Source organism: Saccoglossus kowalevskii, chromosome 8, assembly GCF_978046115.1.
Source record: "Saccoglossus kowalevskii chromosome 8, keSacKowa6.1, whole genome shotgun sequence".
Classification (NCBI taxonomy): Eukaryota; Metazoa; Hemichordata; class Enteropneusta; family Harrimaniidae; genus Saccoglossus; species Saccoglossus kowalevskii.
Window position 1 is genome coordinate 16,615,453 of NC_140648.1, and position 15,359 is coordinate 16,630,811.

The following is a 15,359-nucleotide window of genomic DNA, read 5'->3' on the forward strand; positions in this document are numbered from 1 at the left end:
AACACACATTCAATGTTTCAAGGTACAGGGCGCTTTTGTATGCCGTCTACGGTATGCATCTATAATGTACACAGTACTTATTATCGACTGTATGCAGCATATTTATAAGAAAAAAATGCTCACACACGTCGTATTTGTCAGCAAGTCATACTGTGCATGTAGCGATAAATTTACCGATTTTAGTATTTTGCGAGTTGTCATACCATACAAACTTGCCAAAAGTTTAATAACCGATGGAATTAAACATGCACGGTGTTGTTATCAATGCTCGAGTTAGTAAGCTGGATGACGCTGCGCTAAACAGGGATTAATTCCCTGTGATCTAATCATTAGATTCAATTTCTGTACAGCGCTTATTCTATTGCCGGAGCCTCGGTGTAAAATTCCAATATGGTGATTACCACGCACCTGTGCAAATTTGCGCCTAATTTAAACGAGCTCCTTTAAGCCTTTAATAATACATAACCATTCAATTTATATTTAGAAATTTAAATAATACAATACATCATAGACCTTAGAAAACAGGGAATACATACAATATGAAAACAAATGATTGAACAATAAATAAGTTTGCTACTTTCGTAAACGTAAACATTAATGACAATAAAGAACTTTGGTTTGATGGGTAAATAAATATATTTCCAAAATACCACACTATCCTTTTTAGGGCTGATTTTAAAAGTGGTGAAAATAAGGAATCAACCCCTTTGACGAATAGTAAAGTATGAAATAAAATAGATGTAGTGCATATATTCAGAGTCGAGGATTGAGTGTGAATGCGATCGCAATAGATGAAATTAATGATTTTTTTTATGTTTTACTATTTCCCCCCCCCAGGAATTTGATGTGCCCAGAGGGACTGTATCCGAGACAACAATACCACGTGATAGGGCCTTTTCATTTATGTCAGTAGGAAAAGGTTCTAAGACGTTGTGATAATACACACTTCATTAAAACATGTCTTCGGTTGAAACATTTTTCTACGTGTCGTGATTTTAAACACTGTGTCTAGTAAAAACACTTTTAAAAGTGTTGTGATAATGAGCACGTTGTATACATGTTCCTGGTGGAAACACTTTACAAATGTGTGAGCATTAAAACATTTTTAAAAGTGTTGTGATAATAAGCAATTTATAAACATATTTCTGGTGGTAACACTTTTAAAAACGTGTTTCTAATGGCACCAACTTACACAATGTGTTATGGGCAAAAGCATCCCTGAAATGCCAATAAAAGTGTTTTCATAATATACACTTTTCGCAATTATGCAGATTATAAACACTTTAAGTGTTTTTAAAGCGGGGACAAGCTTATAAACACTTTATCACAAAACAGTAAAAAAATGTGTGTTTTTTTTAAAACAGTAGTGTTGTAAAATAACTCATTTGCGATTTTAGGAAAAACGCTTAATATGTTTAAATAGAAATCACTTAAAATTGATTTTAAAGTGGAGACAAATATGTGTCATATTTTAAAACACTTAGATTTACAGTGTAACTTTGTATCAACCCTGATGTACGGAATACAACTGATACAACTTACGACCCATAACTTAATATTAAGGTAGAGATGCAGTTTACCTGACAGGTATTTTAATTAGTTAATTAGAAAACCAAGATGACCTCCCTTGACCACAAAACTATATATTTTCGGAAAGCTTAGTGTATGAATTTTAAAGTTTTGTGAGTATTTTATTTTTATTGACACTGTAGTTTGAAATATGCACAAAAATGTGCTTTTTTGGTCAAAAGTGATTTAAAAAAATAGCTTCTAAACCATGCTTCTGTTTCCTGTCAAAATTGGTTTCTGGGTACATCTGTTTACTATGAAGAAAGTGCCGTCTTGAAAACTGTCTACCAGTTGTCAATTTTGCAGGGCAGCAGCCAAAATTTCACTACTTCAAGTTTATGCATAAATTAACACCCAGGCTAGTTGTCTGTACGATTGTTGTAACACTATTCAACTAAAAACAATGCCCCGACGGCGTTTTGAAGATAAACACATTGTCAATCATTTGTGAATATTTCAAAACAAAAGGTCAAAGCGTCTAGGAGCTATTTTTATTTAAAGTTCTGGAATGTGCACTAAAAAGAAGCTGAGATAATTGCTAATTTGCATAACAATTCACTCAGTAAGACGTTTGCCAATGCTCATAATTAAAATTACCGTACAGTTTCAAATTTAAATGTATTATCGTTTTGTAAAAAGTTAAATACAGTGCATAATATGGAGATCCCGTCATTTCTTCTTTTCACCGTGTTTTTTTATTATTTATGTACAGCCTTGCTAAATCTTGCTAAGCATTCAAAAGAGATAATGTTTGCACCTGTTATCTATATTTTAAAATCGTGTTTTGAGTATGTTCCACTATTCACAATTCTACAAAATGTCAACAGTCTCTATAGCCAAGACTTTGTAGATAATAAAATGCAAAAAAAAAAAAAAAAAATTCTCTCCCAAGTGCCCACGAACCTGCATCTCTACCTTAATTACGGTACTATGGCAGTACATTGATTACAATACTGCCACGAGCGTGTATTAATATTACCGTTGTGACATACCTTCACTGTTCTAGCCATCAGTTATCTTTCCGTTTCTGATATTCTAAATCATGTCATGCAATATACTTGCGTAAAATTCGCCCCACTACCAACGACGTGATTCAGTGATGTTAAAATGACGTCGGTGAATGAAATAATTGACGGAATACTACAGTACAGTCCAATATCGAAATGTGAATGGCTTGCACTTTCACTCATTTACACGAAAGACGCGCCCCGTCAATGAATGACATAACCATTAGCGTTTAGTTGTAAAGCTTATAGCTGTATACAAACACGAAACATGTACTGACATGAATACAGCTTCTTCCTTCCAACAAGAACGTGGAAGAAGTTAATAACGTATCTGAATATATATTATATAAATTTATATAGTTACTAGCTTACATAATTCATTTCGGGTTGCTTTAAAGCGGGGAGTCGTCACTTGCGCATGCGGCAGTCTGCCATAGCGTGTCGCTGTTTACAGACAAGCGTCTCGTCATGAGCCCTTGTGTCTTTAGCTAGCGTTGTTATCGTTGTTTGGGACTCAATTCTCAATTGTCCCTTTCTTACTTAAGTCGATAATATATTACCTATATATATATATATATATATATATATATATATATATATATATATATATATATATATATATATATATATATATATATATATATATATATATATATATATATATATATATATACCTTGATTTAAATTTGGCAAACCTTAACACACACTTCCAGAACCCACTTTACTCACAGTTATGTTTAAGTAGTGTCTACATAGCTATATACTTTTTTCATTAACAGATCTAGAAGAAAAAAAAACGTCCGAATGCCTAAAGTTCTTTGATAAGGAGAACAGGTTAAGCTAGGAAGTATAAAACTTTTAAAGTAAAAAAAAGAATATTATCTATTTATTTATAACTGTGATTCACCTGATTTGATGAATTCTTTCGGACTTTTAATCCATGTAATACTGGACCAAAATCACCTTTCTGATATTAAATGACCGCATGGTGTGAATATTAGGATGTTTATGCTACGCTAATGCAAAAATCTCATACACAGCTTTCATTGGCCATCTATTGGCATGCTGTTCTCGTTACTATATAATATGTCACATGACATACCATCATGTGTTGACTCATTTGGTGCTAGAGAGGTATAATGTTGACACAGTATTTAGTATTTTAATATATAAATCCTCGGGGACCGGAGCAACGTCACAAGACGTTCCACGTTGCTAAGACGCGCACCACTGCACTGTACCACGTATTTCTACGGGCTCTGCGCGCGCTGCTGAGGAACACGGAACGCCGAGCGAACTGAAGAGCCGGTGACAATTCGAGAAAACAACAGGAACTCAACTTTGAAGTAATCCTAAACAATTAAATTTATATGCGTTACACACGCAGGGGGTAATCTTGCTACACTGTTCAGGGGAGTCTCAACAACCATCCCAAAGTACCGTTTTCGGAGAGTTTATCGGCCTTTGTTTTCACCGTGATGGTTGCCATGCGGTGAAAATGCCCGGATGTCCGCCCTCGAGAATACATTGAGGGGACATGAATTGTTACAAATTTAACATTGAAAGTGAAACATGGATCGATAATAAAATCGTAGTCAAGCTCACTATTTAAAAAAAATATTCCCGTATCGCACAAAAGCGGAGTCCTTTATCTCAAATTTCACACCGAAGGTGCAAATTCCTTGTGTTTTCAATTTGGTTTAGATCATCCCCCGGGGTTTTGTTCTGTTCGTCTGCTCAGGTTCGATTGACAAAGTACATTGACTTCAAAGGCTTTCCTCTATATCGTCTGATAGCAGGCTTCACATATTACTGATCGATCAAAAAAGGCATACTTTTAATATACGGCAACTTATTTGAAGTCTTTATGAACGTAGTTTCTAGGACATGTCATTTGACGACGGTTAGTTCATTGATATTAGTAGGTGGGCTTTGATCGATTGTTAAGTTGACGTATTTTAACCTAATAAGCCAATCCACCTAGATAACTATATTACATATAAGTCATTTATTAACTCCAGTATTACGTCGCAGACGTTAAGCAGTTTGTCTCAAATACCTTTATCTGTAATATAAAAGTAGGTAGTGGACGTCGGGTTGTGTCTTTGTAGTTTTGAAGGGTCGTTTTATAGAAATAAAGATTTAAGGTTTATTCTGTATCATCTAGATTTATTTTTGTTGGATAAATTAATGTGATGTCTTGAAGAACGTCGGCTAAATTAGCAGCCCAGGGAGATATCAATGATAATTTGTTTTTAATATTTAGACTCTCTCTCTGTCAGTTATATGTCACTATGAAAACACATACGGATATTTGTATTACGCTGTTTGCTTAGAGAATTATATGACGCTACTCTCGTCGACAAGAGTGGAAAGAAAGGGGTCTATGTTTTTGTACCAACATGTGCTCATGCTAGGCGACTGATCGCCGAGATCTCGTTCACAGCGAGAGCCACAAGACTTGTTTTGTGTCCCTCAAACTGTGTTTCATTCTGTCATTACATCACGTCTACTATTCTGCGCCGTATTTGAAGGATGATTACGTATTTGAATTAAAATATGTAATTAATAATACGGTCAAACTCGTCTTTTCATAAAAGTGGTCTTTATATGGAGGTTTGTGTATTGTTTTAGAAATAAAGTTAACTTTAAATAATTAAATTTGTTTTATAAACAGAAAGATAATTAATTTATTTGTCCCAAAACAAAAGCGAATCTGCAAAAATATTGCTAAGGAATATCACGCAAGACAGGTGGTCTTTATAGTCATTCATTCAAGTTGTTCATACGTTATGCTTTGGGACTGCCTAACAGTGGGTACTAAAGGCAGGCAATCACTGATACAGGCTCGACTGTATTCATTTACGTCAAGTTTCCATAGTAATTTCATTTGTGTTCTTGAATTTGTAAATTTTGTCTTCAAATATGGATTTGTAGATCGTTTGGCTATGTTTTTATCGCTAACTTAAACACTTGACGTTAGATAGCGATATAGATTTTCTGTTCGGAGCCCGTGTGACTGTAAACATTAGTGTTGGAATGTGACGAGCACATTTCAAAAATATGGAAGACATTCGAACGCGGCGTTGTAACTCACTCGACCAGCTGAGGTCGGTAGGCCTAGGCAAGGCCTAGACCAGTTTACACGACCGGAATAATCTGACCAGATTTACCAAAGTTCAAGTATGTCCGATTTTTTTAAATCTGTTCAGATTTTGCGGTTTACACGATGCAAGTTATCTAAACAAATTAATCTGATTCTAATTCTGATTAATTCTAATTATTTAAAACGTAATAAAGTGTTTTAATCGCAAGTAAAACTATAATAACTAGGAAGTTTGCCACACGACCAAGCCTGTCCAAATGAATACACAAACACACATGAAAACTCCACATATAGTGTGAACATTTCGAATCGAAGTTTAAAACCTCTCGACCAACTGAAGAACTCATACGGACAGACCTTGTTGATATCAGTACTGAGCATTGTCAAGAAAGTGGGACTGTCAATTAAGTCAGGGATTTTTATATGAATGCTTTTGGACATAAGTAGAAGGATTACATATTCAAAAGGAGGTGCTTCTCGTTTATGCATTAACCTGAAATTACAACAGCAAAGCAATTTGAAAAAAGAACAGACTTCTAACAAACGTCTAGTACCACATTAGTTGATGTCTCAAAGACATATAAGTACAACGTAAATCTTGATATCTGCATGTTATGCAAAATAGCGGGATGTGGCAGATAGTAAAACTATTTGTTCAGTTCTGCTAAACTAACACGCGTGTCTGGATGGTAGATACACATCATACATCATCGCGTTTGTGCATGTTAGATCCAACACAAAAGGTTTCGTCCCTGGATAAAGTAACCAGATTTATTTTCAAATCAACGCGCACAATGGAATCGACATTAAATAAATAAATTCATCTTTGATCCTTTTGGTAATTCTGTAAAATAACAGTGATTACTTTGTCATTAGAAGCGTATTAAAATTGAAGCATATGACGCTACATCATTTGTTCAATGCAACCTTACGTCGTATATATGATCGCGTTCAGTACGGACGCTCGCTCAAACAGTGTGAGGCAGCTAGTTGTGCAATATGAGGAACTTATTTTTATTTCTTGTAGCTGCCTGTGTTGTAGTTGCCATATTACCTAATAATGCACACGGCAAATCGGTAAAGAGACTGTTCAAGACTGGCCGAAGAAGTACGGACGATGAGCCGGTAAGCTATTCTCTATTTGATTAATTATGTGTTTTTTTTCTTCCCGCGTCGCGGTTAAACCCTGTATCCGTTAGAGGGACTTTTCTATCCTAAGGCATTCATACGTTTATCTAACTGATTAGTTCTACCTTGCCAACCGGCAAAGATTTTTTTAAAAGAACTAAGCACGATCATCTGTTTTCTGTGTGGAATAAGCTCTGTGACGTTGTTGAGTGATTATAAATTCTGAACCCTATGCAGAACGAAAGTTTGCAACAGTAAAATGCCGTTTACAGGGAAAAGTCTGTCGATACCATAGACTGAAATTTATTCTCCTATTTACCATATTCCTACCCCTTATAAATGATCAGGCATTATCCCTGCGCCGATACCGTAGACAGACATGTACGTTCTCATTTCCCCATATTGCTGCCGATAAAGATAACGACTGACCCCTCTGCAATACAACGCTAGTATTGCCACACTGACCTACCCATGTTTTTGACATTGCTGGTTAAATCAGGAGATAAACTATACTATCGCAGAACACCATTATGTCTTTCAATGTCCCCACACTCAGAGCATGTCAATATGACCAATCAGGCTGAACACGCCTTTATACATCTGTCCTGAAAATTACCGTAGTCGATATGACATGGAAGGTTAAACTCCTCTATAGCCAAATTTCTCGGTTCGTTTATCAGGTTATACTAGTAGTTGAGATTGTATAGTTAGTTTTTTCTCCACGTGCATGTACAGTAGATATATAACCATAACTTTGAGTAGTTGTGCTCATCAAAGACTTCGAGGCTAGATGGGTCGGGCTGGAGGTTTTGGTTTCATGATTGTTTCATGATGTTATGGCAAACTCTTCATTTTTAATGTGAGAAAAGTGTGGCAGTATGGTAGTTACAATCAAAGAACGTATACATCTCCAGTGTTGATTTTTTCCATATAAAACAGAAATCCACCAAAAAGATTTAATTAAATCGCGCTTTAAAGTTGCATTACCGACTGCACTAGTACTTAACACACCAGACTTCTTATTTCTGTGATTTTTCACAAGTCTTCCTGGTGATTTATATTCATGATTATATGACTACATATTTTCAACTTTCTTGAAAATCAGTAAATAATTTCACCAATACAATAAATATATTATTTGCTTCTACACAGTCTTATCTGATTGAAAACGTGAGGTATTTCGTTCATGAAACAATTATTTACCGACTCAAAGGCATTCTCGCTAAAAAGGTTCGCTGAAAATGTACGTCATTCACGTTAACAGATGCGCTAAAAGGTACGCCTCCATGGAAAGTACTGATTATTAGCATTGACTTTATCCTGTTGGCGTTCATAGATAAATTAGGATATCAATATATAGCGTATGAGCATATATATTCTGAATTTCTGAGTTTTGATGCTACTAATTCAAGTGGATTATTTGTGTTATAGGGCATATACCGCTTGTCTCCCATTACATCTGCTAAAACATGTTTTTGAAATATTAATGATAATTTCATCAGCCGAGGCATATGACAGCCTTACGAATCAAGTCTTTGCCTATAACTAATTTCTGTAATGTGTGAGACCAAGAAGAGCAGCAAGACCCCATCAATTGAGTCCAGGCATATATATAACATAGTCTAGATGTGGGAGTCGATTATTCCAAAACAAAAGTGCTCAATACAAAGTATATGTAGAGCGGATAAATGCGGTAATAGAGGAATTAATACACAACTAAATGAATATTGAAACTCGACAGCACTGTTTCGTAAGGTACAAGTACCTCACTCATCAGGAGCTTTATGTTTAATTCACTGCACCAACGAGCATACATATACTTCGCAAATTAATATATTATATATACTTCGCAAATTAATATGTTATATAAACTTCGCAAATTAATATATTATATAAACTTCGCAAATTAATATATTATATAAACTTCGCAAATTAATATATTATATAAACTTCGCAAATTAATATATTATATATAATATATTAATTTGCAAAGTTTATAATGTATGCTCGTTCAATTTTCGTTCATACACGAGTTGTTCAACACACTACATAATTTGTAATTTCATTCAGCATCTTTCAGTCATAAGACAAATAAAAGACAAAAATATACAGAATATAGCAAATTATCTTTTTTCTCTGTAATATTTTTATGTAATCGCTAATATTGAAAATTATTTTCAGGTGCATAGGTACATAGATTTCGCTATAAATTATTCTTAATATATTTCTAAATTGTATTGTTAAAAAAACAAAACAAAAATTTAACAATGCCGAAAACGGTAAGTCTTTATCGCAGCGTTTTTTTTAACTTTATCACAGGGAAAACAGCTATATATATGATGTAGTTGGAGCCTGTAAACAGATTTTCAGCCCACTGGTCTTCTATTCTTCATCCTGTGTAATATGCATTTGTCTATTTCTATATAGGTGACCGTAATTCCTCTGATTGAACTCCTAGAAAGTTATGATATACATTCAACAAATGCCAAGCGTCAAACGTTGCCCGGCATGCCTGATGGTATGTATACTGTTCTCTTGGTATATTATATTGTATATTAAGCTTAAAAAAACAAAGGTTCTCAAATGACGGGCACGTGTTCCTTAATAATGTTGCTAACATTGACAACATCTGGTTGGTTGGTTGGTTGATTGATTGATTGATTAGAAACGTGTTCATCGTGTATGCGGTCTAAATATTCAAGCTTTTAAATGTGTTCATGACCATATATGGGAGTATGTATAACTAGATGTTACAGTGAGTATGCAACCACGCAAATGCATTCACATGTATTTGTCATAAACTGCAAACCAATTTCACAATTTCGAGATCAACTGTTTATTTTAGTTGTTGGTATACATTTCATCACCATGTCTTTTTTTTTCTTCACAATGCAGAGTTTTAAATAATTACGACGAAATCACATAAGCAATTACTACTCGAGCGTAGTATTTAGATTTAAAGATTAGTTGGGGTTAACATCATCCTTATAGTTCATTGTTGTTCCAATAATTCATCTTTTAAAACATGGGCTGATTCTTAATATAAAAGGTATGTCAAATATTTGTATGAGCAGCAAAAAAAAAAAAAAAAAAAAAAAAAAATACGAAGATTAAGATATGAGTGTACACATACTTTAAACGGGTTGTTTAAATAGTATGCAATTCCCAAATGACAATATACATATATAAATATTTAGTATTATAACACATTACTCAAAGAAATGCACATTTGAATTCTTAACATTTTGTATATGTTCACGACCGCGTGGAATAGCAGGTACTTTTGATACCCGCAGTTACTCGGGAAAATTAAATAGACGTATACTAGTTTCCCCGTGGTCATGAAATATGTGCTCACCATAGATGTACATCTACTATTCATGAGAAATACGAACAAACAAACAAACAAACAAACCAAAGCGTCTCGCCACTGTAATCAGACGCACATCTTTCGCTACACCATGTATGACAACGCTTCGAAGTAGTCTGTAATAAGCGCGAACCTATCTAGACGGACATGCGCATACGTTATACTATAGTCATCTGCTATATTAATCACACTCAATATAATATAAATCTTCTTGCATAAATATCTGACCAACATTATATCAAAATAACTAGAAAAGCAATATGAAAGTATATTTGGGGGGGACATGCTTTACATATGATGTACTAATATATTGTCTTCTCTTTTAGGCACTGTGATAGCGTACCTGGTGTTTGCGACTTGCGAGTATGTTGCATTTTGGGCTATGGAATTCTCCGGTAAATTTGTAGATGCGTGGATGAATCTAAGGTACTACACCGACCCACTAAACCCTCCCGATACATGGGTAACTGTGAATAAGAACTTGATGTTTTCCTTCGCTGGATCCGTAACATTCACCGTCACATTAGGACCGTACGACCCATGTACAACGGTGTACATAGAGACTATTTTGGAACGGCCGGACGGTCTGACAAAAATGGGAAACATCACAATAGAAACAGGTATATTATCTTCGTGATTTTTTTTTCATTTTTGTTGGTTCAGTACATGCTGAAAACCTATGTAAGGTTTCAAGATACCACATACACGGTCACAAATCGACATGTACAAGTAACAACCAAATTCACCAATTCGAATACAAATATGCAATTCGTTGTATAAGGACATCGGTAACGACTTTTAAAGATGCTGGTTATGCCGGTTCATAAACATTTCATCAGGTGACAAGCTGTTTAACAACAACTAATTAAATGCATCTCACTAGAAGAAACACTAAACGCTGAGATTTAAAAATAATAATAGTAAATAATTAATAGTTTTAATAGTCAGCATGTGACCAGATATCGCCTACTAGTAAGCCTTGATTCACTTTTAACAGAATGAAACATAACAATACTATTGTCTAGTACTTGAAGACGTAGGGCAGAACAACAGCCAATGACGTCAGTACTACGCAGTTATTTTGCGGGCGTGTTTAATAGAAGAGCAGTCCGTAGAATATATTTTACTACTCCGTGTCACATGCTTTATGTTCTGAACCCGTACACATCAATGTCAACTCGATACTAACTCGATTACAAGGAGTCATCACGCACTGTATGTTACACATCTCAACTACTCAGATTGGATTTTACCTTTATCCTCACAGATTGTCCATGCGATCCAGGTACCGGTCAGGGTGATCCTCATTACGTAACTTTTGACAAATATCACCTCGAATTTAATGGTAAATGTAGTTACGTTCTGGCCGAGACTTGTAAAGATTCTCCCTATTATTTGAAAGTGATATCAAAGCATGGTGAAGTGGTCAACACGCTCTCAAATCCCGATGCTCGCCGAATTGAGAGCGCAGATATAACAACTAATAATCACAAGATCAACCTGGCTGATGATGGTCAAATAACTGTATGTATACCACGTTTTTTTATCGTTTGCATAGTTATTAACTAAATTTGCTGTTATCTATTATATATGAGTGTGCGCAGATATATATTAACGAGTATAAATATTATCGGCGAATATACACCACCCTTCCTGATGTGTTCAACTCCAGACGCTTGGTATATCATGTCGGGCATGTGTGTATATTTCAGTCACACATAGACAAACGACAGTCCTTAGTGGAATGATTTTCTCAATGAAAATAATCATGGTGGATGCGTTGTTGTAAACGATCCGATGTTTTACGGGCGCACAGTGCTCCTCGTTTCTTCAGTATCGAACAGGTTATAGATTTCATTGAGCTCGAGCAATTCCTGGTTATCATCTGACACGTGGTGTTATTTAACGAATGACCCCCCCCCCCCATTTTTGATATTTTTACAAAATCATTTTTTTTCTTTTTTTTCTTTTTTGATATCTGCAGATAGATGGAATAGTCGTCAATTCATATTATCTGTCGGACGAGGGAGAAATTGGTATCCAAATGATTGACAACATAACTAGCATAGTATTCTCTGATAAGGGAAAGTGGTGGGTTGAATGGACTAAGAATATACGTAATAAACGGAATATACTGTATATTGGTATACACAAAGACTCGGATCTTATCGGGAAGATGTGCGGTATGCTCGGGCCCAAGTTGCCCAGTAATGCACCAAGTCAGAGTTTCATTGGTTATCAAATGAAAAACGGGAAATACACTTATGACGTTATAGAACTTGGTAACAGCTATGTTGTACCCAACAGGTAATTGCCTTATTTTGTTAACAGTTTGTCTAGAATTTGGAATATTTGTAAAATACAATAAGTAGTTGCAATTATTAATCAGGAAATACCAACATAATAATATATTAATATTTTCTCCACAATTGTGTTACTGTGAAGTCTATCTGTTTTTCGGACATTTTTAGAAAACACAGGGAGAAAAGTACGACATGGAAACTAACAATCCCGACCACCAAATAACGAAACAAATGACGACATTGTAGTTCTACCCTCTAGTCGCTACTAGGAGTTTAGCAAACAAGAGTTGGAAATAAAAAAAAAAATTGCACTTTTGAGAAACGTATTTCAGTTGAACAGTATTTCTTGGCCGATTTCAGAAGACACACCTTAGAAATAGCCATGTTCATATTTGACCTATAGGTAATTGTAATTGAGCCATGGGAGCCAATCTTCCTTCCTACCTATTTAGGCTTATTGTAGTTAATTATGGCAACCATGAATACTAGTGTAAAGTCAAAATAATAACAGCAATAATGAAACAGTACCCACAGGATTTCAAATACTTGCTTTGTTTGTACGAAATTAACCTTGCCACAATTAACCACTGTTTAGTTAATATATCTTGCACACAAACAATAATTACTTAAGGCATGAAATAATTTAAGCATACAGAGCATAACATGAGCATACAGAAAATAAGGTCAGTCAAAAATGGTCTTGAATGCAATACTAAATTGCTGAAACTGTTTTCTGAAAGAAACATTTCAAATATCAAAACCATACTGACATCATTTTCCCGGTTCGTTGTCATGGTAACGTACATTTTAGCACCGTACATTATTTGCCTCCACATATATTGTAAAATCTGTGTTAATGTTCTCAGGTTGCAAGTATGAATGCATACGGCACGCATTTATTATTTGTAACGGGCATTTCACCACAGAATTTTTTTACGCACTCTGTCCATTATAAATAATGTTAGTTTCTAACACACATTCATCTTTCCCTTATTCGTGATGCCTTTTGAAAAGTATTAACGTATTACAGAACAATAACTTGAAGGCAAATGAAATAGATGAAACTTTCGTTTTCTTTCGTGAGCTTGGTGGATAAAATGTATCATTTGTGGTTGTATGAATTTGTTGATGTTAAAACCACATTGTTCCACTAAATACCCCCAAACTCCTCACATTGTTTTCCCAGACACACTGTCACACAGATTCCGTTATTCGGGTGACTCTTAACATTTTAAAACATAGTTTTTTCAAAATTAATAACTTTTACAACAATAACTTCTGGTAGCAATACAGGACATATTAATATACAAATCCAGTAGCAGTGTGCTTCGCAAAATAAATTTACACAATAGCACTAATTGCATTAAACATACACGGACACAGAAACCACTTGTGTTGTTGAGTTGCTTCAGTTCTTGCCATGTGCTTTATATTTCGCATAAAATATGTTAACCACCGTGAACAAAACCCACATTTTATGTTATTTTGATCTCTATAAAGTTTATAGTACAATACAATATGCAACTACGGTTTACCCACTGATGCCAATGTTTGTCTAACATTATAAGAATTATTTTTTTAAACGTATGAACCATGCAAATGATTTATTCTAAAGTGGGCTCACAAATACGAAAATATGTTCTCGAAGTTTTCTGCTGACAAATGAACATTTTCTTTTCCTTTTCTTTTTTCAGCTGTCCGTAGTAATACACCTATAATCAGAGTGCAAGGATATCAATGGTGCATATGTAATCAATTAAACCATATACACTTCGAAATAACTGTAGACTATGCAGAGGTCGGGAGTAATGGTAGTGGTGAAACGCATACAAATGTTGTAATCTCTTATCGTTTTTGGACTATTGAGTCTGCTATTAGTGCACACTCTACTTAAATTAATATGTTGTAGAATCTATGAATAAATCATAAAGCATCGTTATTTTTTGTGTATTTCTTTGGATTGTGAGGGGGGGGGGTATTCAAGGTACGATACTTCTCTAAAGGTATACATATTATAGCCTTTAGAAAAAACTTCAGTAATAACAAACTTCAATATATCAATATATATTGTATTAGTATTCGGTCATTTTGGTATTGGGAGGAGATCTTAAAATAATTTCTATAATATTGTGGATATTTACCTTATGTGGAGTGGCTTCGTCGAGTTACAGAAAGATTCCAGCTGAAGCAATGTGTCAAACGGTTTAAAGAATTGCCTTTGTCGTAGGAGACAATTAGTTGGAGTACACGTCAGTGTCTTCAGTTAATACAAACGTTAGTTCGTGTTGTTAACAGATAAACATTTAGGCAATAACGAAATGTCTCTTTGAAAAAAATAACCACTGGCGGATCCAGAATTTCGGTATTGACGGGGCTAGGCTTTGTCAATTGAGTTATCAATTTGTTTTGCGGGCTGAAGGGGGGGGGGGCGCCTGGCACGCCTACCTCTAAATCCGCGCGTTGTTACCGCGCCACACTAATAAGTGAATATTATCACCATTTCATTTCGAGTAACTAAGCCGAATGACGAAGACATTACCATAGCGACGAGATAACAAGTTGTAAAACGAAGTTATACGAAGAATTTTGCGAGTTTTAGGTGTTTTTTCTGCATCCCAGTCGCGGGTCATGTGTTTTCACAGTGTACATATGTCACATAACGTAACAATAAGCCAATACCCTGTAGATATCGCACCTGATTTATGTGCTTATCATAGTAAAGTTACCTTACAGCCTCACAGCTTGACGATGTAGCAATCGTTGGTTCAAACCCCGGGTGTTGTTGATCATTCTAACATGGCTATGCGCCCTCCACCAATCAGATCGTCGGATTCACGATTTATATTCTCTGTATAAATTGAGAGAAGTTGTTAGCT

General features: G+C 35.0%; 1 protein-coding gene across 1 annotated transcript; it reads left to right on the forward strand.

Annotated features, from left to right (window-relative positions):
- The first annotated feature begins 6,606 nt into the window (after positions 1 to 6,606).
- On the forward strand, positions 6,607 to 14,422 carry LOC100371461 (uncharacterized). Its single transcript, XM_085502272.1, has 6 exons — positions 6,607 to 6,807; positions 9,238 to 9,328; positions 10,507 to 10,800; positions 11,448 to 11,704; positions 12,165 to 12,487; positions 14,178 to 14,422. The coding sequence occupies exons 1-6, from the start codon at positions 6,682 to 6,684 to the stop codon at positions 14,185 to 14,187; spliced, it is 1,101 nt and encodes a 366-aa protein (XP_085358398.1). The 5' UTR covers positions 6,607 to 6,681; the 3' UTR covers positions 14,188 to 14,422.
- Positions 14,423 to 15,359: the final 937 nt, after the last annotated feature.

Excerpts from the sequence above, each read along its gene's own strand:
- LOC100371461 (XM_085502272.1), top strand. The coding sequence starts at position 6,682 with ATGAGGAACTTATTTTTATTTCTTGTAGCTGCCTGTGTTGTAGTTGCC. Across the intron at positions 6,808-9,237 it reads GAAGTACGGACGATGAGCCG|GTGACCGTAATTCCTCTGAT; the intron begins GTAAGCTATTCT and ends ATTTCTATATAG. Across the intron at positions 10,801-11,447 it reads AAACATCACAATAGAAACAG|ATTGTCCATGCGATCCAGGT; the intron begins GTATATTATCTT and ends TTATCCTCACAG.